A 25,261-nucleotide genomic window follows, 5' to 3' on the forward strand; every position below is an offset into this window, starting at 1 on the left:
AGAGCCAGCATTGTGGAAGGCAGGCACAGCCCTATTCAGACCCAGGTGCTACTCCTCCCACCACTCCAAATGCAGATAGGTCTATTTAGCCTAGTGTTGACTCACCCAGCCTCCTGGAGCCACCCCCAGGTCCTGTCACTCACAAACCAGACAGTCAATTCACAAACACGCAGAGGAACACAGAAAGGTTGAACCAGAAAATAGCCACTTTCTAACAGTGCTATTTCCAAACACTGAATTTAAAAACCATCCTCCCTAAAAGATGTGTTATTAAATTCTGATTTCAGGGATACCAGATTCCAAAATTCTATCTTGCTCCTATGGGAAGATATGCAGGTAAAAATGCCACACAGCATTCCCCATTCTGTCCTATGGGCAAGATAGCCTTTCAATAGTGAAAAACAAAATTGGCACTATTTCACTATCAGGACATGTTACCCACACTAGTACATGTCCTACCTTTCACATACACTGCTCCCTGTCCAGGCCTACCATAGGAGTGCCCAATGTATAAGAAAAGAGAAGGGTCAGGCCTGGCAAGTGTGTACACTGGCCAGGACAACATGGCAGTTTAAAAAACTGTGCACAGGCACTGCAGTGGCAGACCTGAGACACCATCTTAGGGCTACTTCTGTGGGTGGCACAATCAGTGCTGCAGGCCCACTTGTAGCATTTGAATCACCAGCCCAGTGCACTTTACTAGGGACCTACTGGTAAAACAAATATACACCAGTCATCGATAACCAATCACAATAACAATTTAACTGGAGAGCACTTGCACTTTGGCACTGATCAGCAGTGGCAAAGTGCCCAAAGCATCTAAACCAGCAAAAAAAAATTCCAGCACAGTGGCAAAAATCCAGGCGGTAGAGGCAAAAAGTCAGGGGAAACCACACCAAGGATGCCAGGTCTAACAGCCATCCTTATCAACATATATATATGAATTCATCATTCCAAAGTAGAACTGCCAAGAGTTTCCCCTCTGTGGCTTTTTTCATTCTAACCTAGACACATGTAAGGAGACCCTTGACACCTTTCTCATATATATTTAGTGCAGGCTGGCATTATGACTAATGGGAGGATTAGCCTTAACTCAGGCAAACAAGAAGGAATCTAGATCAATCTTCCTAGCATCCAGTCCTTGACGCTTCTTTGGGCTGACAATGCTAAATGGCTTAACCATGTCTCATGCTTCAGACCAATAGAATGATCCACTGTCCAAATTTATTGGTGATTAATTCTTACAAAGTTAATTGAAGGGAAATATAACTACAGGAACATACTCAGATTCTGTTGGATGTCTAACAAATTACCCATCGTATCACATTATTGCTTTTTGAAACTACATTTGTGGGAGTGTTTTTTAGTAATGTTATCCTCTGGCTTAATCATGCAACCTCTCAGAATTGACAAGGTTTGCAGGAGATTTAGTTATTAATTGATCCATGCATTGGAATTATGTTCTTATGTTTGCAACAATTAAATTAAACTAGACCTTACAGGTCCAAACCCAGTTTAGGTTCTAAAATGTACTTTTGAATGGTGTGCCAACATGTAATCATTTAGTTTCTATTAACCAAACTAATGACCATGGCAGCTTTTCATTCGGAACTTTTCACCATCCCATATCACAAAAACGTCTGTGGGGATCTAAAAGCTAAAACTTCAATATATAACACCCACTGGAACAGGGTATAGGTATTGTGCCTTTGGGCTTCTTCTTTAGGCATTTGCTGTTTACACCCAAGGAAATACCAACCCTACCTTTAAGAACCTAGATAAACCTCCTATCCCTACTTTTGATAAGTTTCTTCAACTGACAAGTTGGGATAACAATGGTTGACTCCCTGACCTTTCTGATCCTATTTCTAATTGTGTAAATGAGGAACAGCTTTTGCTGGTGCACTCAATCATAACTAATGAGAGTTCAAAACAGGGCCCTGCTCTAAGAATTGTTAGTTGGAATATAGCAGGTATCAACTCAAAAAAGTCAGATCCAGAATGGCTTGATTTTATCACACAGTATGATGTGATGATCTTGCAGGAAACCTGGGTGCAGGAAGTGTTTTTTTCTGAATGGGTTTCGAGTGTTTCTGTGTGCCAGCTAAAGCTTTAACAGTGTAGGGAGCCCAAGGGGCACGGCCCATCTCTATATATTAAACCTGTTCAAAGTTGTTGTCCCCATGAGGCATTAGAGACTTCAGGTTGTGTGGGTCCCAGCATCCTATAATTTTAGCTTTTTTTAGTTAATTGAAATAATTCTGTGTATAATGTTGGCTGTCAAATCAAGCCTTTGTTTAAAGTCCTGTCTGTACCAAAAGTTAGGGCTCGCTCTAAATTGAAATGCTTTAACATGGTGTTAGAAGGGGACTTTAATGCCAAGATAGGTCAGCCCTTTAGTGATGCTGATCGTTTTGTGAAAGATGATACCTCCCTCTGTTTCCTAGAGACTGATGAAAAGGGTCAGAGGTTGATTAATGCCTTAGGCCAAACTGATTTTCTCAATGTGGGGATCATTGTGGGAAAACAATTAGACCAAAAATCAAGTTTTGTGGGATAGATTAAATGATTGGTAATCAACTATGCTTTTAACTCAATTGCCCAAGGAACAATAGTGCAAGCGGGGGGATTTGTGGAATTTTGCCCTAGGGACCATGATGCAACTTTTTTTCACTATGTTAATACCCATTGGTGATATGAATAAAAGTAAAGTAGGCTTAATTGGATGGAGCATCATGGACAAAGGGCTTAGAATTAAATGGTGCAGCATTGCGATCCCTGTCCTGTTCAATTCTCTTATTGGGGCACATTTGAGTATACATATGGAATCACTACCTACAGTAGTCTTCCCCCAGCAGGGGTCTTGGAGGCGTTCTAATCTCTAAACTACTCAGCAAAGCAGATTAGGCATAGTCTGTCTGGCACTAGAAGAATGTGGGTGGTTTCATGATAGCTGTAGAGCTGCAATCTAGCGACAAAGAGAGGTCCAAGGATTAAAAAGGATGTTTCCCTTGCTAGATATATCATTGGCTAGCTATTAGGGTGAGGAAACACACCCTGAAAGAAGAGGCATGGGACCGACTGATGTACACCTGTAATATGGAAGACACTAAAGGATTCTAGAAGATAGTTAAGGGGAGACAACTGTCCACAGGTACCCCTGAGGTCATAGATACACATTTATCCCCAGAGCAGTAGATAACCCACTTTACAACGATTTATTCAATGGGAGCAGGGGAGCCATTGGATAGTATTGAGGAAACACCTAAGTTCTAAGATATTAAGTTTGAGCTGGAGGAAGTCAACTCTCCATTTAAGCTAACACTTCCAATAAGGTCCTGGGTCCAGACGTGGTCCCTCTAGACTTATATAAGTTGAGTATTGCTTTTTTGGGCCCGGCTTTTTATGAATGTCCTTAATGCAGCTGCTGTATATGGAACCCCAAGGCATGGAAAGTTGCTACAATTGTACCTGTATTTAAATAACCAAATAGGCAGGACCCAAGCAGTTACAGGCCTATCTCCCTGTTAAACTCAATTGTTAAAGTGGCAGGCATAATTATTCTGAACCGAATTGATGAGTGGGACCAGCTTAATAATATTTTTAGTACTGGACAGTATGGATTCGGGGAAGGTATGCGTACATTGGAGCAATGCCTGAAACTCAACATGATGATGTTGAAATATGATGTAGCTAAGCAAGATACAATTTATTTAGCGTTCATGGACCTGAGTAGCGCCTTTGACCGAGATAGTCATTCAAAGACTTGAATTTTATTGGCAGATCTAGAAATGTCCCAAGCCCTGTTGAGTTTCCTATGAGCTCTACACACAGATATTGCTGCCTCAGTTAGGTACAGACAGGAGAGGGAATGTATAGAAGGTCTAAGTCTTTCCCGAGGGGTCAGGCAGCTTCGCGTCTTTGCACCTCTTTTATTTTTGAGATATATTTATGTTATGAATAATTTTTGGTCACTAAATGGAAGACATGCCAAAGGTTAAAACTGTTTTTGTCCTGACTCTGCTATATACTGAGAACGTGGTTCTGCTATCTCGTACCTCGAATGGTCTTACGGGCTTGGTGGACCTGTTTGTTAAATTTATAGACAATACTGACCTTGATGCCAAGACTGCAAAAACCCATTATATGGTCTGTGGGAGGTAGTCCTGCAAAATGAGGCCTTTAACCATCAATGGGAAGGTTATCTCAAAGGTCAGTGTTTTCCCATATTTGGTTGTTACCTTTGACCAACAAAGTAATTGGATTCCCTGTTTGGCCATTAGAAGTCAGTGCTTCAATCAAGCATGTGGAGCCCTTTTAAAGTTTTTGTTACTGATTGGTAGCAAGCCATATTTGCTCCAAATCTACAGACTTAATTGTTTGCTGGTTCTCACTTATTGTGCCGCCATATGGGGCTATCACAATTGGGTGGGAATACAGCAGGAGGACAATCTGTTGTGCAGGAAATTACTTAGAATGGGTCTAGCTAGCCCAAGTTCTTTTGTTCATGATGAACTGGGATTGGGGTATGCTGAAGAAGATGCAAAATTAGCTAAAGTGCCTTTATGGGTATCTTTGGAGTTGGGAACACACAATCTTTAATATAGAAGTGATCCAGTACTGTTTGAAGTACCACCATGGGCATAAACTTCTGTGACTGTCTTATAGCAAAAATTCAGCTTCTCAGTTGGGATTCCCTGAATTGTACCAAGCCCCCCAGCTTATCACCAGAAATGATGGGAAGAAGATTAAAGAGCTGTTTTTTAAAACAGGCAATGGAGAGCAGGGAATCCGTAGCTTTGGAAAAGCAGCTCATGAGAGCCTTTAAGATCTTCCAGACTAGAGAAGACCTTGAGCCCTACCTTGCTCCAGTCAGAAATCTTTGAGAGAGATCTCTGCTCTCTAAATTTTGGTTAGGTACTATATGATACAGGCTATGTTTTCTCCCGGACCATATGATACCAACTCCATACTGAATTGTCCTTGTAATGATAGTTTACCACATACCTTGGAACACCCAATTTTATTCAGTAAAATGTATGGATTCCCCCAAAGAAGATACTTGTTGCCTATTTTAAGTTCAAGGATCTTTTATGAATATAGGCCAGCCTTTCTCCATCTTCAGATGCTTGCAGATCTTGCCGTTATAATTCTTGTTAGGTCTTTCTTGAAAAGATCCCTGTATTTGAATTTTGCGCTGGATACATGATCCATGTATTATGTTTTATTATGTAAATATTAGTCCCATGAATCAGACTCAAACTGTGCCTTAACCCCTTCCCTGCTCATGACGGAACCACTCTGTCATGAGCAACGGTTGCGCTGTGCTCATGACGGAGTGGTTCCGTCATGCTGCGGCCGTTTGCCGCCGCTCCGCCCACGCGGCGCTAATTCCCCGCCTGTGCGAGCGATTAGCGCAGTGGGCGGAGACGTGACGGAACCACTCCGTCATGAGCACAGCTCAACCGTGGCTCGTGATGGAGCGGTTCCGTCACGAGCACAGCGCCACCGAGCTGCCCCCAAACCCCCCCCCCCCCCCAGCGCCGCGGCGGAATTCCTGCCACGGCGGAATTCCTGCCGCGGCGAAGGGGTTAATATGATCAAATACTGTTTTACCCAGTTTTAATGGTTTCTGTAATAACTTTGATCTTATCCTCTTTTTTCTGTGATATATGAGTTTTTATGCCTATGTTTTTTATCTTGTACTTTTATGATTATTAATTAATAATCAGATAAAGATATTTCATCCATATTTCAAAGCGAAATAATTTTACTTTTGTAGTGTTTTATTTTCAATTAGTCCAATAAAAGTATTTTAATCCTTGACTGATTGGAGAAAATCTGTTAGAGAACAATAGTATGATAGATATTTTAGGACTTTGAACTTCAAAATGGAATGATAGTGGCAAACGTAAAAAAAGGCAAGCTATATGTGTGGACCTTAAGGATATGTCCTCCTACAGTACACTTTAAAGATGTATGATTTACATTTTTTCGGTATAAAGCATTATAAGCATTATATTGCTATAGAAAAACTTTCTGTATGTGGTTATGTGTTTCAGGTCCCCACTTCAGTGTGTAGCCAAAGCTGCCTGCCTGGGTTCAGAAAAGCTATGAAAGAAGGACAGCCAGTTTGTTGCTTTCTGTGTGTCCCTTGTCCTCAGGGTGAGATCTCCAACCAGACGGGTAAATTTATCTGCATTTTTGGTTATTTACATTAATAAGTGTCATGAATTTTAGGTCCAGTGAATAAAGGTTTGCTTTTCAGCACTAACAGGAAGACACAACACTCCAGGAACCGTTGCCCTTAATGCCTACTTTTGTGATCCAGAATTATTTACTCCCTCCATTATTAAGAAAACTCATATAAATTCCATAATATAGAATTCAATATCTTCAAGCTCAAAGATCTATACTATGATCTAGCCACAATCCTTAAGTTTCTAACAGGAGAAATAATTTAGTCCAGTTTCTGAACATAAAAGTACACTGAAGCTGCCACTGATATCAGTTCTCTCCACTGCCTGCCAGCTGCTTGCCTAAGCCATTCCAAGACTTCAGACTACAATATTTTTCAAAGAACACATCATTCTGCCATACCAGCTGCCCAGACTTCAGAGTTCGGCCTTGCAAAAACTAATTGATTATTGATAAAGCTTCATAAGGAGAATTTGGCAGTGGGTGCCCTTGGGTACAGGACTAATGCTCACTCAGCATTTTTGAGGCTAGAAAGTTAATTCCTCAATTTATGAAGGGATGTGAAAGTCCATCCTTTTTACAAAATGGCAGATGCAAGTTCTTTATCCTTTCAATGCACAGGCGTTTGCCCCGCTCATCACTGCTTACGCATTAGTGTTCCAAACCTCATGGGTAATTCAAAACTTTACATACCTTATAATCATTTAGGTTTTGTCACTTACTGTTATTTCTAAGAATGTAAAATATAAGGTTTTTTCAAGGTATTATTAGAGTTCTGTTGGCTGTATCCAACTACTTGTTCAGGTCGCTAGATCCCAGGCTTTCCTGATTTGATCAAATATTACAACACACACCTCACAAGAATTTAGAAGGAGCACACCTCCCATCCTCCAGAGGTCCCTGGGGAGCCCACCCCGGGCTGAAATTTGTTTATAGGGGGAGGGGTGACACAAGGCCACCCTCCCCAAGCCTCAAAGTCCCTGGGAGCCCACCCATGGGACTTAGTGGTTTCTCTGTCTGTAGCAGCATGGGCAGGGAAACATGTGTTTGCTTAGCGGAAGCATTTTTGAGGATTTACCGCCTAACAGGAGCAAACACCAAGTCTGCCCCCTGCATGCAGGAGCTTTAAAAATGCTCACACCCTCTGGGCAGCGCACTTTTGATCTGTTTCCCTGCTCACAGTGATGTGGGCAGGGAAACAGATCAAATATTGCTCCTGCCCAGAGGGAGTATTATAAGTAGCTGCCCCCTGTGGGTGGGGGCACTGCCGGCTCCCCCTTTAGCCATCAACAAGAGATTTGTGGGTACCCTGGGCACCCACTTTAAGTGTTAGGGCCCCAGGGAATGGGGTCCCAAGGGCCAATATTGGCCCAGGGAGGGGGCTAATGTTCCACTCCACCTAAAAAGCATCCTGGATCCCAGGGGATGGGGTCCTTGGGACAGAAATCGGCACAGGGTGGGCCAGCCATGTGCTCCCTCCACATAAGTATAACGCTGTGCCCTGGGGGATGGAGTCACCGGAGCAAAATTAGCCCAGGAGGGGGCTGTGTGCCCCTCCCCCTTAAAAATTACATTGGGTCCTGCGGGGTGTGGTTGCTGGTGCCGAAATTGGCCAAAGTTGGGGGGCACATGCCCTTCTACCCCTAAAACCCACACCAGGCCCTGGGAGGTTGTGGTCCTCAGGGATGAGGTCTCCGGGGCTGAAATCAGCCTTGGGAGGGGGGCAATGTACACCCATTCCCATTTATTTAAAAGAGTGTCCCGGGGGCTGTGGTCCCTGTGGCCCGTCCCTTTCAAAGAAAGACCCTGGGGATGCGGTACCCAGGGCCAGGCCCACTGGCCAACCTCTGACCGTGCATGGCCAAAGGCCTCACACAGTATGGGGTTGGATGCATGCTTGGGGTTGGCCGCAGCCAGTTTCTGTGGCCAACCCCCTGCCAGGGACGACCTAAGGCCCTGAACAGTGTGGGGTTGGCTACTCTTACCGGGGGTTTGGCCACAGTGGCCAGGACTTGTGCTGACCCCCCCACTGCACACATCCACAGCGTGGCATTGGATAGATGTGAGGGGGTTGGTCACAGCGCCTGGCCGCAAGGGGTTGGATTTACACATAAAAATTCAATATCACATTACTTTTTTTTTTTTACTGGAAATTCTGTGAAAAAAGCATAGGTTAAAGTTCATAGTTCGGTGTGATAAAAAATATCTCTTTTTTTAAGCCTTAGAAATTCACTCTGCCAGTGACAACATTCACGTTTTGAACTAAAAAAAACACAGAAATGATGTAATTTTAGATGTCATCATTGATGTCATAAATTATCTCATAGAACATGTCATTAGGGATGTAATTTGCGAGGTTATAAGCAGTGCATGGCGGGGGTGCAAGTTATAGTTAGCAATAACTGGTGAATTTTTGTGTTTTTTTTAGTTTAAAACATTAATGCTGTTACTAAAATATTCAGCTAACTATAACTAGGCCTGGGCGAAGCACTACGCTACGCTCGCGTAGTTTGTGAAGTTCGCGCTACTTCGCACTACGCGAACTGCACGTAGCACAGTGCGAACACGCGTAGCGTAGTGTTGCGTAGTGCTGCGGTCATTTTTTGCTTGCTCGCGGTCCTCAACGTCAAGTTGGCGACCGCGAGCAAGCAAAATGACATCCTGGCGAGACTTTTTCCTTGTTCGCGATCGCGAGCATGGAAAATAAACCTCCCGGCGAGATTCCCAACGCGAGAAGGTCAGGTTTCTCATTGCGAGGGGTCGCGTATGCTCGCGACCGCTCGCGATGAGAAACTACCAGTTCGCGTTGAGAAAGCTGCAGCTCGAGTAAAAATCTACTCGAGCAGCAGAAAACTACAGCTCGCACTGTGCAAGATGCCATTTTCAATGATTGCACAGTGCCAGTTGCTTGTCCGCACTGTGCAATCATTGAAAACAACATCTTGCACAGTGCGAACATGTTACTTCGCAGTTCGCGAAGTGCTACGCGTAGCTCGCGTAGTGCGAACTTCACTTTGCGTAGCTTCGCGAAGTGCTACTTCGCGAACTACGCCCACCCTTAACTATAACATTACTTTAGCCTTTGATTTTTGGTGTGAATATACATATTTATATTTTACTCAGTGCCGTTTGCCACTGGGTAGTTATAGTTAGGTCAGTGTTTCCATAGAAAATGCATTTTTTGTGTTGCTAATAACTTTAGCACTGTTTGACAAATCTCCACAAAACTGAAAGGTGCTCTTTTGTGCATAGTTTGTGCAGTGAACTTATGGGGTGATCTGTCAAGCAGGAGCCGAGACAAAAGGAGGGTCCCAAAACACAAAAAATCCCCATTCATTTTCCATATACTTCTTTATTAGGCATTACCACAAAAACCGTTTAGTGGAATTACACTAAACATGCAAGAAAGCTAGATCATGGTCTGCAGATTATTGTTTTCGAGAAATCAAGGTTCAAATATATTTGTATCTCTGAATGGTTGGGTCTGTGAGCGTCTCCTGAGAAACTAACGGGAGTGCCAATTTAAAAATAGAGCATTCTGATTGGCCAAGGGAGCTTTTTTCCCTAGGGCCATCTTGCTCCCACGGGATTCAGACTACTGCAGGAGTAAGCACTCTGATTGGCTTCCAGCAAAATGAGAAAAGTGTTACTGCCAGCCATTCCAGGACTTGGGGATTTCTTGGCCTGTCTCTAAACTTTAAAGAGGGTAGGGTATGGATGCCCCATCCATCTAAACTCCATGAAGGGGACCCAGAGGGGATTTGGCAAAAAAACAAAAATGACAGTCTACTTTTTTTGTATAATATATATGGGGAGGGGGCATCAGTAGGGCCCCCTCACCAGTTCAGGTAGTGCCCCGGGGAACCATCCTTCCGAAGCTGGATAGATTTAAGGGGAATGGGGACATTGTCCCCTCCTGAGTCATTTTTGACCCCGAGGACCTCATCCTCCTGATTCCAATGCATTTATTAAGAAGAGGGGGCCATGTTGCCCCCTCCCTGAGCCTTAAAATGGCCCAGGGGATGCCCATTCCCCAGGCATGTCAGATACTTTTAAAGGGAGGTGTGCCACACAGCCCCCCCTGAGCTTTTAATAGCCCCAGGGACCCCATCCTCCAGGGTCAGCTAACTTACTCCGTAGGCTACCCCTGGGACACTATAGTTTTCCTTCCCACATTACACGTGTTTGCTCAAATTTGACGGGGGCATTTTCAAATCTCCTGACAGGCAGATGCAAACATTAAATCTGCTCCCACCGAGCAGGAGATTTAAAAATGGTCCCGCCAGCTGGGAGTGGACTTTTGTTCTGTTTCCCTGTCTGGATGGAGCAGCATAAATGTGAGGTGCCGGCTGGGGCTGTTGCAGCTCTGAGACTCCCCTACAGCCAAAGTCTTGGTCAGTGGGCACCCTGGATTTGCACCAGGGCAGCTATCAGTAACTGATATTGGCCTGGGGGATAGGTTCCCTAGGGCTAAAATAGCCGCAGTATAGGGGCTGCACATTCCACTCTCCTCTAAATTAAGGTACAGACCTGGGTATTGGGGTCGCCAGAGTCTATAAAGGCTAAGAGAGAAGGGTCATGGGGCAACCTGGAAGCAGCCAAGGATGGGTTCTACAAAGCCAATTAAGGATCAGGGAGAGGGCTGCATGTTCCCTTCCACTTGATATATATGTTTTGTCCCTGGGGCCCAAGACCCCAAGGCCAACCCTAGGCTGCACACACCAACGGCTGTGTCATGTGGGGTTGGCAGCCTGCTGGAAGTTTGGCAACAGGCTCTGGCTGAGGGCCAACCACTGAGGCCAACCAATTGCTGCGCACGGCCAAAGACTAATTGTAGCATGCGCTTGGCTGCCTACGGGGATTTGGAGGCAGGGCATGGCTGTAAGACAGGACTTGCGGCTAACCCCACTCCACGCCAAGCACGACCAAAGACCATGCACAGCATGGCGGTGGCTGCCTCAGTGTGGCTGCCTGCAAGGAGTTGGGTATATGGCTTGGCTATAAGCTGTGTGCAACTTTGGGATGGCTGGCTGTGCTGGGGTTGGCTCCCTCTGGGTATGTTGGCCACACAGCCTAGCTGAAGGTCAGGCCTTGCTGCCAATCCCTGCAGTGCATGGCCAAAGGCCATTCACACCTTGGGGTTGGCTGCTTCTGTAAAATGTCTTTAGTGATGTAATATGTTGTATATATTGAAAAAGTCGATGTCAATGTGAATAATGGTACATTCACATACAGAAATGAAATTGCATCTTTATTAACAAATTTGCCTGTTCTCCATATCAAACCCGTCTCAGAAATGCATTGTTTGGCAGGCAGTCATGCCTACACATACTAAGACACTCTGAGACTCACTAATATATACATAGGCACACCCATAAACATACTAATCTATTTAGTAACACATTCACACACTCAATCATATATACCCTGAGACACCCTAGGACTGACTGATACATACACTGCCGTACTTGTGTACATACTCCTGCATTCACTGACTCACTCATAACTAGACCTCTACACCCCAGGACACACTAATATATACACGAAAACACCAACGCACACTCTCATGCATTAACAGACTCACTCAGTCTTTCACTCATGCATAAACTGAAACACCCTATAACACATTGATACACATACTGACACACCTATGGACAAAATGATGCATTCAGTCACATACTCACCCACTCACTCATACACATACTGATATACTCTGTGATTGACTCGCATCTGCTAACCAGTCATCCCACATGCCACCTGAATTAGGGGAAAATGGGGGATTTGTCATTGATGATCATTTGTCGCTTCAGGGAGCTTTGGATCCTCAGTGTTTTCAGGGCTATGTCCCCCCAGCCTCACCTCTTTTGATGTCTCATGCCGTAAATAATATATCTTATACACTCCTGTCCTGGAACATAGCAGGATACAAAGGTAATCAAGATAATGAGAATGGCTATCCACCATCTCTAATTTTCACATCATTTGTGTACAAGAAACTTGGGAGAGTGAATCAATCTCCATTAATGGATATTGCTCATTCCAAACATTAGCAATACCAGCTACAGTAGGGAGACATGGGGGGGGGGGGGGGGATTATTTACACTGATCTCCAACTCTGTTGGATTTAATATCTTACGTTTTTTAAATATCTTACACTACTTTCACATTTTAATTATTGAAGATTATGATTCCTGGGATCTTATGTTAGTGAATTGTTAAAATAATATTTTCCGAAATCCCAATGCGGTACCCCAAAACTTAGACAAGACTTAGAAGCTCTAGTGGAGTCTCAGCCTAATCCTTTGAAATTTATTTGGCTCGGTGATTTTAATCTAAAGGTATGTCCAAGAAATACTGAGGAAGCTTGTGGGGATTGTAGCTTTGAGTGAAGACCCCATTATACATTTTTATCATGATTCACAGGGCAATGTCATAAATAATATCTTTATGAAATGGCAATTTGAGGTCCGCAATAAATTAAAACTAATTACAGAGCAGCATTTACCCACAATCTATAGAGCAGAATAATCTTCTACAATCGATCGTATTATATCTACAGACACCCTTGAAATACGTTTCACAGAGTTAAATCCAAAATTTACAGTACTTAGTGATCATGCCATTCTCTCTTGTGCTCTATGTTGGCATGATCCAAAATCACGTAATGGCGCCAGAGTTCCCAAACCTATTTTAGCTAGGAAAAATGGCTTTGTGTTAAAGTGGGATAAAATTGATGACTCATCTAATTCTGGTAAATCAAGAGGACATTAATCTCTGTTTGTGCCCACTGGTAAGCCAAACCCAGGTAGTCGAGGCGTTCAGTAATCTCTTAACTAACATTGAACTACTACGAACACCTCTAGTAGCAGTAAGAGCCATTCCTTAGTACCGTCGGTTTAATAAGTCCTGTGACACAGCCTCAAACAACCTAAAGATAGCTCTATAAACCTTACCAAGGGACAGAGGCCTTATTCGTACTTTCACGGATACTTATAAAACTGCAACAGCTTCTAGATTAAAACAGCTTAAATCTGAGGCCTGAGATAATCTAAAGATGGCTTCCGCACTTTGCGATAATATTGCATTTTGGAAGGTAATTAATACCCATTTTTTTAAATGATCATAGAGGACCTTCAATGGACACACATATTGATGAAGACTTCTGGATAAGGTACTTCCAGGAAATCTTCAAACTTCCAGATGTTTTGAATTTGTCAGATAGCTGCTCACACAATAAGTCTCCTCCCTACCTGTCATTCGAGCTTGAAGAAATTACACTGGTGCTGACTCAATCAACACCCATGAAAGCGCCAGGTCCTGACGGATCCCTATGGACACTTTTCTCTTGAATATCCCTTTTTGGGCCCCTTTGTTAAACTTGGTCTTTAATACAATAGCTCAGTCTGGTCCCCTTCCCTCCTGGAAACAATCTATTATTACCCCAAGAAAGGGGACACATCTTCCACTTCCAATTATCGACCTATCTCATTGATTGACAGCACGACCAAGTTAATGGGCAGGTTATTGTTAAATAAATTGGAAGCATGGGCTGAGGATAACAATATCCAGGGGATGCAGGGGAACCATTGACCAGTGTCTTAATTTGACCCTGATGGTAGGAAAGTACACCCTGGCAAAAAAGGGTACCATATACATGGCCTTCATGGACCTTTCCAAGGCTTTGATTGTGTTGTGCATAGCAAACTCTGGCTCTTCTTGAAGGAAATGGGAGTAAACGAGGCAATTATAGAGTTTATTAGGGATTTATACAGGGATGCTACTGCCATGGTTCACTATGGGAGGCATGGCGAATGCACAGATTCCTTCAAAATCGAAAGGGGCGTCAGACAAGGGTGCGTTTTGGCGCCGTTTTTGTTTGTTCTCTACACTAATAACTTAAATACTGCCATGAGTAACTCTGCAAAAAATAGTCCACATGTACTGATGACCCCCCTCCCGTTCCTGCTTTATACAGATAATGCTGTGTTGTTGGCAAGGACCCCACTGGTTCTGCAAAACGTGATTTTACTATACTCCACTTTTATGACTAATCCGGACCTACAGGTTAATAAAGCAAAAACATACATTATGGCATCGGGTGGTGCAAATAGGAAGCAGCAAAGTTATCATTTAGCAGGGGATAAAATAGAGAAAGGTTATTGTTTTAATTATTTAGGGGTTGTTTTTGATTTTAAGCAGAACTGGAAGGAGATGCTGCAGACATGAGCTAACATCATGGCCCAAGGAGTTGCTGCCATTTTCAGATTTTTCCAAAAATATGCAAACCATTAATAGAAATGTCCAAAATTTACCTGGCCAAAACTGTATCAATTGCCACATATGGAGCGGCCATATGGGGGATATCGGAAGTGAGTGCACTTCAAATCCTAGAGGATAAATTTGTCAAACGTTTGCTCTTTCTCCCTTTAGCAGCTAATAACTTCATCGCTCATATGGAACTAAGTCTGCCTTTCATCACTGATGCTATTAAACTGGCCCCACTCACTCTATGGCTTTCAGTCTGGAAAAGGAGCCAACAATTTCCCAAAACAAGATTAAAAGATATTTTTATAAAGGAAGTGGTTACAGAAAGATGGGATAGATATAGAGGTAAACAATCCATTAAGATCTATGATAGTCTGCCTCATATACCCTCAGACTCTAGCTCTTACCTTGTGTTCATAGAGAACAGACAGCATCGCCACATTTTATCAGATTCCGATTAAATTATATCCCGTTAATGCTGGGCCACCTGAATAATGTTTTTTCTATAAACGATCTACTGCCTTGCCCCTGTGATGATAAGGCAATTTAATCCAATGTGCATATCCTCTTTTTTTTCATTTTATATAACAGAGAGAAAGAATTTTATTGTGCCACTTTAAAAAAATTCTCACTCTGTTCTTCTGCACTTGCACTTTCCCTATTTTACCTACTAGAAACTGCGTTTGTGTTAGTCATTGTCATCATTCTTACTAGCAGCTATAAAATCTCCAAAGCTCTTTAGTAAACCTTTTCTAGTATTTAAAAAATTATTGTTTGACCAGAAACTTGATGTTTGCTGCTATTTCTGTCTTTTTTTATTACAAAACATTCATTCTAATTATTAATTGGCTGCTATGTACTATAATCATTTTGTTTTCAATTACGGTTCTTCATATCATATGTAACGATATTTCATATGTACTTGTATGCATTCTTTATTGTAATACGAAATAAAGTTATGTGATGATGATGCTGATGATGAGTAATGTGAAATTTACAAAAGAGGGGGAAGAAGTATTAGAGAAGAAGTGCTACAGTTAAATAAAAGTAACATATCGAGAGTATAGTGAACAAAGCTTTTGCTTTGAAGAAAAAACTTTTTATCAAAATATTGAATAGAAGAAAGACTCTAGGAAAAATAATACTATGCATGAGGAAAAGAACATTAAGCAAAGGTTTCAGAAGTGAATAGATGCACACATCTAGCACAGAACTGTTTTTAATGAAGATACTTACTATTCAAGAAGACCTTAAAAATATGTGTGTACAAAATTCTGCAACACTATAGGTACAGAAACAATGTGATGGTAATCATCAATAAAGGCTAATATGCTGTAGTTGTTAGTGATGGTTGTTTGGTTCTGTATGCAAAAGGTAACTTAATAACGTACTTCTCAAATTGCTGAGCAAAAATAATTTTTCTACTTACCACTACTCTAGTTATTCAAACCTTGACATTCTGAAACAGAGTTACTTAGACTATTGACTGCTATGAAGACTCTTTTAATGCTGTAAAATACATCATTCAATATCCAATATTTTCAAACTACCTGAAAATGTTAAATGAAGAAATTGAACAAGAGGAAATAATTACAACTGAGATAGCAGTGGATAGTTCAGAAAGCAGCCAGAGTTCCGGACCTCTCAGTCAAGATACTCTTGGAAAGCCAATAATCGAAAATGAAGCTGCCATAGCAATGAATGAGGTATAGATAGCAATGCAACACGCATGAGAAGAAAATGTTGACTTGGAACAGTTAGTGTAACAAATCAATGATGAATTGAAAGATATATTTATGGAAATGAAAGCAAAAATAGACCATGGATTCCTGCACGAAAACAGTCAACGTAAATGTTCAAGTTTTCAGCAAATCGTTTTGCATGTCAGTTGACAAACTGGCAGTGGAAAAAGCTTTTTAATCAAAGTTCTAAGCACCTATCTAATCCATTTTGCCATGTGTAGTAACAGCACCTACTGGATTAGCTTCATAAAACATCAAAGAAATTACATTGCATCATCTCATGTGCTGCGTGTGGAACACAATAATTAACTGGAATACCAAATGTTCTCAGGTGAAGCTTGTCACAAACTTTCCAGAGTTTTGAAGAAATTAAATATTTTAATCATCGATGGCCTGAGCATGGTCTCAAACTTGATACTCGCCTGTGTGCATTTGAAAATGCAACAGATATTGAATCAGACATTATCATGTAATTTTTGGAGGAAAGCATGTAATTGTTTTCGGTGATTTATTGCAACTTAACCCTTAGAAAGGAAAACCTTTGTTCATATACTAACACACATAAGCACATACTCATACATACACTGACATACCCACGCACAGATTTATTCGTGCAATTACTTATTCAGGTACACAGTCACACATATACTAACACAACCAGGCACACAGTGGTACATACACACACACATCCAAGTAGACACTCATGCAGGTAAGGGCAAATAAGCTTTATTTTGGTTCAATGGACCATAAAAGTGCACCTACTAAAGTTTACACTACATTAAAAAGATCTCATTAAAAATAATGACATTCCATACCAGTTAAAAAACACATCAAACATAATAACATTCCATATCAGTTAAAACATAACGAGATATAAGGTGCATCTTATCCATGATGTAAGATGAGACTCTGTTACTGAAATCAACACCTGGGTGACAAGAATCTCAAAATAAAAGCCAGAAGAAGGCCAATATAGGATTCACCCAGTCACCCGAGTTGCTATTGTATATCTGGCCTGGCCTGATTCTGGAGGGATGCTAAGGTACATAAAATGAACAAATAAATAAAATAATACAAATAAACCAATAAAAGCTCTTAAAGCCATCATTAGATATCAAAACAGCTAAACCAGCCCTTATCTCCCTCTCTGACCCTACATCTTACATGGGACATCTTAATTTAAAAAGGTGGGAAGGTATTCCCACACTAAAAGAAAAAAACTAGAACTGATTACACTCATATTGCTTTCTGATCACAGCTGCACCCCTAACAAAGTTTGCTACTGCAACACAGGTATCAGTAGAAGCCAAGGAGAGTAGATAGGTAAAACCCTTGCTATACGTGCATTGTTGAAGTTTTCTCAATAATGGTAGCAAAAATCTAACTCTCACTGACTTGTAAAGTGCACAGTACAGTGCAATGTGCTTTGCTTAGAAAAGTTGTCACAGGGGCATGGAGTGAGCTTATCCAACCATCCTACTTGACGGGGGAACTCTACCAAAAAGTGCACAATGCCTGTCTGAAACCTAGTAAGATAAAATCTAGTCTGGAAATTAGTGGTAGAGGTTAAATAAAACTTCGGGAAGGCCTTAGTAGGAAGAGGGGTTCTCAAACGAGTTGGAGGCTTCGGCTTACAAAAGTTGCCCATATTGAAGGAAGCTGTTTAATAATGTCTTTAGCATTTGGGGGAATGTTATTGGGGTTTTTAAAAAAGTGACCTAGTCCTAGTTCATAAAACCTGTCTTTCAAAAAGTGAAGCCAGGGGATCTTATCAGCCTCTATGAGCCATAAGGCAATCCATAATGATGTCTCTCGAGAACTCAAAGTTCTGTGATCACCACATCTTAAACCATAGGCACATTGGGGCAAGACCAATACGGTTCTCTATAAGATCTAGGCCCTAGACACTCATGCATATAATAATAAACTCACCCATACACTCATAGAAACACTGAGGCACCCAGACACACACTCATTTGTACACTAAGACATCCATACTAGCGCAGACAGTGAAATACAGAGGCACATAATAGTAAGGAGACAGACACAGCTCTTTATAGAAAATATGGTGGTTCTAACAAGAACCATTTTTTTATTTGATTTTTTTTTTAATTGGCACCAACGTTGCAAAACAGTTGCATACTGAAAAATAGCACTGTTCTTCAACAGTAAAAAGAGAAAACAAAAAAGAAATTAACAATGATGATTCTTTACTTTCTCTAATATGGTTATGATATCATTGGTTTTCTTTACAACATGGTCTTGGCACTTGCTACAGTGAATAACAATGGGTTTTAGCTCTCTGCAGGTTGCTGTAACAGTAATGTTCCTGGAGGGTTGTCCAAAGCTAGATGTTGATGGATCAGCGTCAGTTGCAGTAGTTGCTATCTCTCTCACCATCTTAAATAAGCATGTTCATGGTTTTTCTTCACATGCTTCCACATCGATGATGTGCCATAACTATATTTCTTGAGAGTGCCTCTGGAAAGCTGTTTTCCACACAGCTTACATTGTACATACCGAGGACACACATTTTTCTCACCTGGTGGTACTATAAAGCTGACCTAAACATCACCCTTCTTTCTTGATGAGGCACCTTCTTCAAGTGGGATACCTTCCTGCTCAGGTTCTAGAGAAGCAGGTAGATAAATGCCTTCTGCAATAATTTCTCTTAATATAAAAGCTTTGCACCTTTCTTCAACAAGAGACAGTCTAAAAGTGACTGTATTGGGTGTTGTCGTTTGAAAGAGTTGAGTGTGGTTGAACATTAACCAATCGGAATGAAGCTTTTTTATTTCACTACGTGGGAATCTGCAGATCGCGTTGCAGATCTGTGGATCCGCCGCAACGTTAAAACACCTCATTTGTGCAGGAAAAAAAAATGATTTATAATATTTGAAATATGTTCACCCTTATGGTATTTAATTTAAATGCTCCTATATTTCTAGTATAATTTTGTAAGAAATCAGCAAATCCGCAGATTGAAAACTGCAGACTCATTTATAGTACATGATCATAACAGAAACCATAGAGTATGACCAGAGGACAATCTGCATTTCCGCTAGACATCCGCGGATCCGAACTTTTTTTTAAAACTAATAAATAATACAGTAATAATAGCTATGTGTAAATTAGCAATACTATATTATTGTTTTATCCAAATTAATGTATTTGTCTTCTTCATATTTTGTCTATATTGTCACTGCTTTGCATTTGGTGTTTGTACTCTATTTAGTATATTGCTTCCTTTTTTTCCCGCATTGTCACTACGTTTTCATTTTAGAGTTTTATATAGTGCAAACTTGACCCATTATCGGGCATCAGAGTGCTTTACATAGCACCAGTTGCGTTACATGAGGACACATTCATTTTTGTTAGGCACGGGGAGATTAAGTAATTTTCCCAGAATCACAGGATTTTCAGCGTCATTGCTGAGACTCGAACCCGGTTCTCCAGATTCGAGGTCGACCCTGCTAGTCGTTAGGCCAACTCCTCTTGCTTGCTGTTTTTGTATTATTTTCAAAGTACCTATTCATTATTTTTCACTTATACTATGAACTAGGGACAATGCAGGAGGTTGGCCAGAGGCAATGTGAACAACCTACCACAGGATTTTATAGGACTTATAGGTAGGAAATAGAATAATAAATCCTTAGATATTCACTGAAAAAAATAAAGGTTGCAAGGACGTTATAGTTTGGTACTGAATTTACTACCACAAAGCCATAGAAATTCAGCAGTTAGAGTTACCAGTCCTAACTATAACTTATACCCCTGCAATGCACTGGTTATGGCCTCAATTATTACGACACTCGTCACATGGTCAGTGACATCACTGATGACATCTCAAATGGCATCACTGATGACATCATACACCTAAAGACTCTCACCCCCCACTCACAGGACCATAGACACTTCTCATACATCCACTCACACATGCACACACATACTGACATTCCTACTCACACACCTATGCAACTACACACTAAATCACTCACGCAATGTAAAATGCACTGACACGCCTGTTTACTTTTTCATTTAGCCAGTGAAACAACCACTCACTTTGCCATGTTATTACTCACACACTGACTTATAAATCCATGAAGCAATTTAAACAGCTACACAGCCAACTGCACACCTAATACCATCTTCACTTGTTCTTGTACTGAGCTACTCACACACCCATATATCTACTCATACACCCACTGAGCAATACAACTACACACATGCCCAGTCATACAGACATACAACCACCAACACACCCGTACAAGTACTTGGACATCCACTCACTCACCTTTACAAGAAATAACACAAGTCACTCACTGACACAGTTATTCACACACCCACTCAGTTAGTCATATAGATACCAACTCTTATACTCATTCTCCTACACAGACAGTCATATAAGACACTTACCTATACATTCACTGACACCTTCACTCATGTATACAGTCACTTACACACCCTATAACTCACCTATACAGATACAGACACAGCCTCTAACTCATTCAAAGAGAGACTCACACAGCAATTTGCTCAGCCAAAGAAACACTCAGTCACTCACTTACCACTACAACTACTGAGAAAAGTGCTCATTCACCCATAGAACCACTGACACATCTACTTATTCAACCATGCAGCTACACCGAAACCCACTCACTCTGTAAAAATGCTACTGACAGTAAGTCACTTAACTGTATCGCCACTCACACAAGAACTCACATAGAAATGTAGACACACAAATATCCACTCAGATGACATACATTACAAATACTATCACTGATCAATAGCTCTGGAAAAGTACTAATCTAACTAATAAAATACCTTAGTATTCATCTTTAACTCATCTAAACATCTTTTACATACTTACACACACTGGATAATGTCATGAGTGATGTCATTTATGATATCATTAGTGATGTCATCCATGATGTCACTGACCATGTCATGAGTAATGTAATATGTGAGGTCAAAAACAGTGCATTGCATTGCGGGGCATAAGTTATACTAGGACTGGTATCTATAACCGTTGAATTTCTATAGTTTTGTGCAAGTAAATTCCGTATCTAACTATAACCTTCCCATAACCTTTGGTTTTTTCAGTGAATATATATACAGATACTTACACATTCTTAAATTAATAATTGGTTCAAGTTGTTTACTGATATATTCTTCAAACTTAACTTTTGTAATAATAGTCAAGAAAATGCCTTTTACTTGCTGTTTTGCCTGATCGCGGCAACTCCTGAAGTTTCTGTGATGTAGTTATTTAAAAAAAATGTTATTTTGTTCAATTTGCAGTCTTTGTGAGGATACCGATTGTCGTGTAAATCATATGACCAGAAAAGAAAGGAATATATTTACTAAAAAAAACAAACAACAACGATGTCATTTGAGATTTCCTTAGTGATGTCACTGACCATGTTTTGAGTGATGAAATAAGTGAGGTCATAAGCAGTGCATTGCGGGGGTGAAAATAATAGTTAGCTCAGGTAACTATAACTGCTGAATATTTCTGGTTTTGTATGAGTGAAACTTGAGCCTAACTATAATATCACTGTAACCTTTGTTTTTATAGTGATTTTCATATTTTTTTTAAATTCTATTATCTAACTATAACAGCCCTGTAACCTTTGTTTTTTTTTTGAAAATGTCAAAGGTTTTTCAAATTCTATTTCCTAACTATTATGTCACTGTAACATGTGTTTTTTTAATTGAATTTCTAAGGTTTTTAAATTCTATTTCCTATCTATAATGGCTGTGCAATGCATATGTTTATACCCGGTATTTTTTTCCCGTGGAATAATAAGTGTAGTTTTTTTTCTTTACATTTTTTAAAATATTTGCAACAACGTTGCAATGGCGCATGTTTTTGAGGAAGTCTGAAGCATCAATACAGCAAGATTTTAATTATTAGTAGACACTTGAGTTTTTGTGATGGCTTTTTGAAAAAAACACTTCAATGTGGTGTTTTTAGTGTCCGTGTTGACTCTGTAGCGTGGCAGCGTCGGTAGTCACAAAGTTTTTTTTTAATACTCATATTTTAATTAATATTTGACTCAAGTTGTTTACTGATATCCTGTTCAAACGTAACTTTTGTACGAATTTGTCAAGTAAATGCCTTTTACTTGCTGTTTTGCACGATCGTGGTGACTATGGAAGTTGAGATGACATCACTAATCGCGATAAACGTGTGTTTTTGGTGAAGTGTATAATAATTATTTATACATATTACATTTTATGATGCACATTTGGGGTTTAAATTACTATGAGTCAATTAAGACTTATATTTGAGTACGCCAATTGCGTGACTAGGAAAGAAAACGAATATGATTGGATGATATCATTTTCAACTCTAAGATTGGGAAGAAACACACCCACAAACCTTTCTGGTTCATTCTCTGGGAGCACTTCAGTGTGAGGAGGTGTCTGCAATTTATTCTGACACATCTGAAGATAAGGGGCCTCCTCAGGAAAAAACAGTATCACATGGTTGTTCTTCACGATTCCTTCTGGAGAATCCAAAACTGTGGCAAAAATTGTGCAATGCACAACTTGTGTTTAAAAGTTGTCGAGAGACACAAGTAAAAAATATTCTTGTGGAGCATCTTCAATGCTCTACCACCTCAAAACATACAACAGCAACTGATTCAAACTGCAAAGAAGCAATGAGAGGCTGAAGGACCATCTACCTCTTTAGCAAGTGCATCAACACCTGGACAAAGACTTCGTTCAGTCAGCAACATATTGTATGGACTGTGGTGTTGTGGTAGGTGCTGGAAAGCAAAGTATAACAGCTTTCCGAAACAAATGCAGTATTCTAATGTTTTCGAGAACTTCTTCAAGTTTTTCTAATGCCAGTTACAGTTTTTGCACCAAAAAGAAAACACAAATGTTAAAGTTGCAAAATCAGAAAAAAAATCTCAAAACCTCCAGAAAACCCCCCAACCACTTTTACTGTTTAAAAAAAACTGGTTTGAATGAATGTATAAGTAGGGTTATAATGATTGCAATAGTGAATGATCAGTGTTTTGATGGTTGCATTTGTACAGCGGTGGTGTATGAAAGTTAGAATGAATGCATAGGTAATGCATGGATGATTGCATGCATGCATGAGTGGTTGATGGATGATTGAATGAGTGCATGAGTGGTTTGTTGATGATTCCATGAGTGTATGAGTGGGGTACAAATGTTAGAATTAGTGCATGAGAGGTGAACTGATGTTAGAATAAGTGTATGAGCGGTAGATGGATGATTAAATGAGTACATAAGTGCTGCTTGGATGTAAGAATGAATGGCTGCATGGAATATAGATGATTGAATGAGTGGTGCATGGATGATTGAAACAGCGCATGGATGATTGAATGAGTGCATGAGTGCTGTATGGTTGATTGAATAGCTGCATGAGTGGTGTATAGATGGTTGAATGAGTGCATGAGTGGTGCATGGGTGATTCTATGAGTGCATGAGTGGGACATAATGTACTGAGTGTATGACTGCTGTATGGATGATTGATTGACTGAATGAGTGGTACATGGATTATTGAATCAGTGCATAGGTGGGAGTGGTGCATGGATGATTGAATGAGTGGTATATAGATGATTGAATGAGTGAATGAGTGGTACATGGATGATTGAATGAGTGGTGCATGGATATTATTATGAGTGTATGAGTGGTGTATGGATGTTTCAATGAAAGGTGCATGGATGATTCTATGAGTGCATGAGTGGGGCATGGTTGATTGATTGCATGTATGACTGGTGTATGGATGATTGAATGACTGCATGAGTGGTGCATGCATTATTGTATGAGTAGTACATGAATGATTGAATACGTGCATGAATGGTGCATGGATAATTAAATGTGTGCATGAGTGGTACATGGATGATTGAATGAATGCATGAGTTGTTCATGCATGATTGAATGAGTGCATCAGTGGTGTATGGATGATTGAATTATCAAATGTGTTTTTCATGGGTAAAATAACGAGTGCATCAGTACTGCACAGATGTAAGAATGAGTAAATGAGTGGGGTATGGGTGAATGCATGAATGAATGAATAGTGTAGGGATGATTGAATGAGTGCATACGTGGTACATGGATGATTGAATGAGTGCATCCATGGTGCATGAATGTTAGAATAAGTGCATGAGAGGTGCATGGATTTTAAAATGAGTGGATGAATGCTGCATGGTTGATGTAATGAGTGCATGATTGGTGCATGGATGATTGAATGAGTGAAACAGTGGCATATGGATGATTGAATTATTGAATGAGTGTTGCATCAGTAATTGAATGAGTTAATTATTGCTGCATGGATGTACAAATTAGTGGATAAGTGGAGGTATGAATAAATGCATAAGTGGTGCATGGTTGATTGAATTACTGCATGCATGATTCAATGAGTGCATGAGAGCTACATGGATTATTGATTGAGCGGATCAGTGATGTATGGATGATTGAATTGTTGAATGAGTGTTGCATTGGTAATTGAATGAGTGTGTTCGTGATGCACATATATAAGAATAAGCGGATGAGTGGGGTATGGATGAATGCATGAGTGGTGTATAGATGATTCAATGAGAGCATAAGTGGTGCATAGATGTTAGTATGAGTACATGAGTGCTGCATGGATGATTAAATGAGTGCATGTGTGTTGCATTGGTAATTGAATGAGTTTTTTAATGCTGCACAGGTGCAAGAATGAGTGGATGAGTGGGGTATAGATGAATGCATGAGCGATGAATGGATGATTGAATGAGTGCATACATGGTGCATGTATGAATGAACGAGTGCATGAGTGGTATGTGGATTATTAGATGAGTTCATGTGTGGTGAATGGATGTTAGTAAGAGTACAAGAGCAATGTATGGATGATTCAAATAGTGCATGTGTATTGTATGCACGACTGAATTAGTGTATAAGTGCTGTTTGGATGTTAGAATGAGTGCAAGAGTAGTGCATGGATGCCTGAATAAGTGCTTGAGTGGTGCATGTATGATTGAATAAGTGCAAGAGTGGTGCATGGATGTTAGTATGAGTACATGAGTGGATGA

At 40.6% G+C, this 25,261-nt stretch overlaps 1 protein-coding gene across 1 annotated transcript in view; it reads left to right on the plus strand.

The window, feature by feature from the left end:
- LOC146782692 (vomeronasal type-2 receptor 26-like) overlaps positions 1–25,261 on the plus strand; it is a 198,890-nt gene that overhangs the window by 127,015 nt on the left and 46,614 nt on the right. Inside the window, exon 2 of the mRNA XM_085637406.1 lies at positions 6,063–6,186. Coding sequence (XP_085493532.1) covers positions 6,063–6,186 — 124 coding nt within the window. The remainder of the gene's footprint in view (positions 1–6,062; positions 6,187–25,261) is intronic.

Source organism: Triturus cristatus, chromosome 12 (genome assembly GCF_964204655.1).
Source record: "Triturus cristatus chromosome 12, aTriCri1.1, whole genome shotgun sequence".
NCBI classification, from domain to species: domain Eukaryota; kingdom Metazoa; phylum Chordata; class Amphibia; order Caudata; family Salamandridae; genus Triturus; species Triturus cristatus.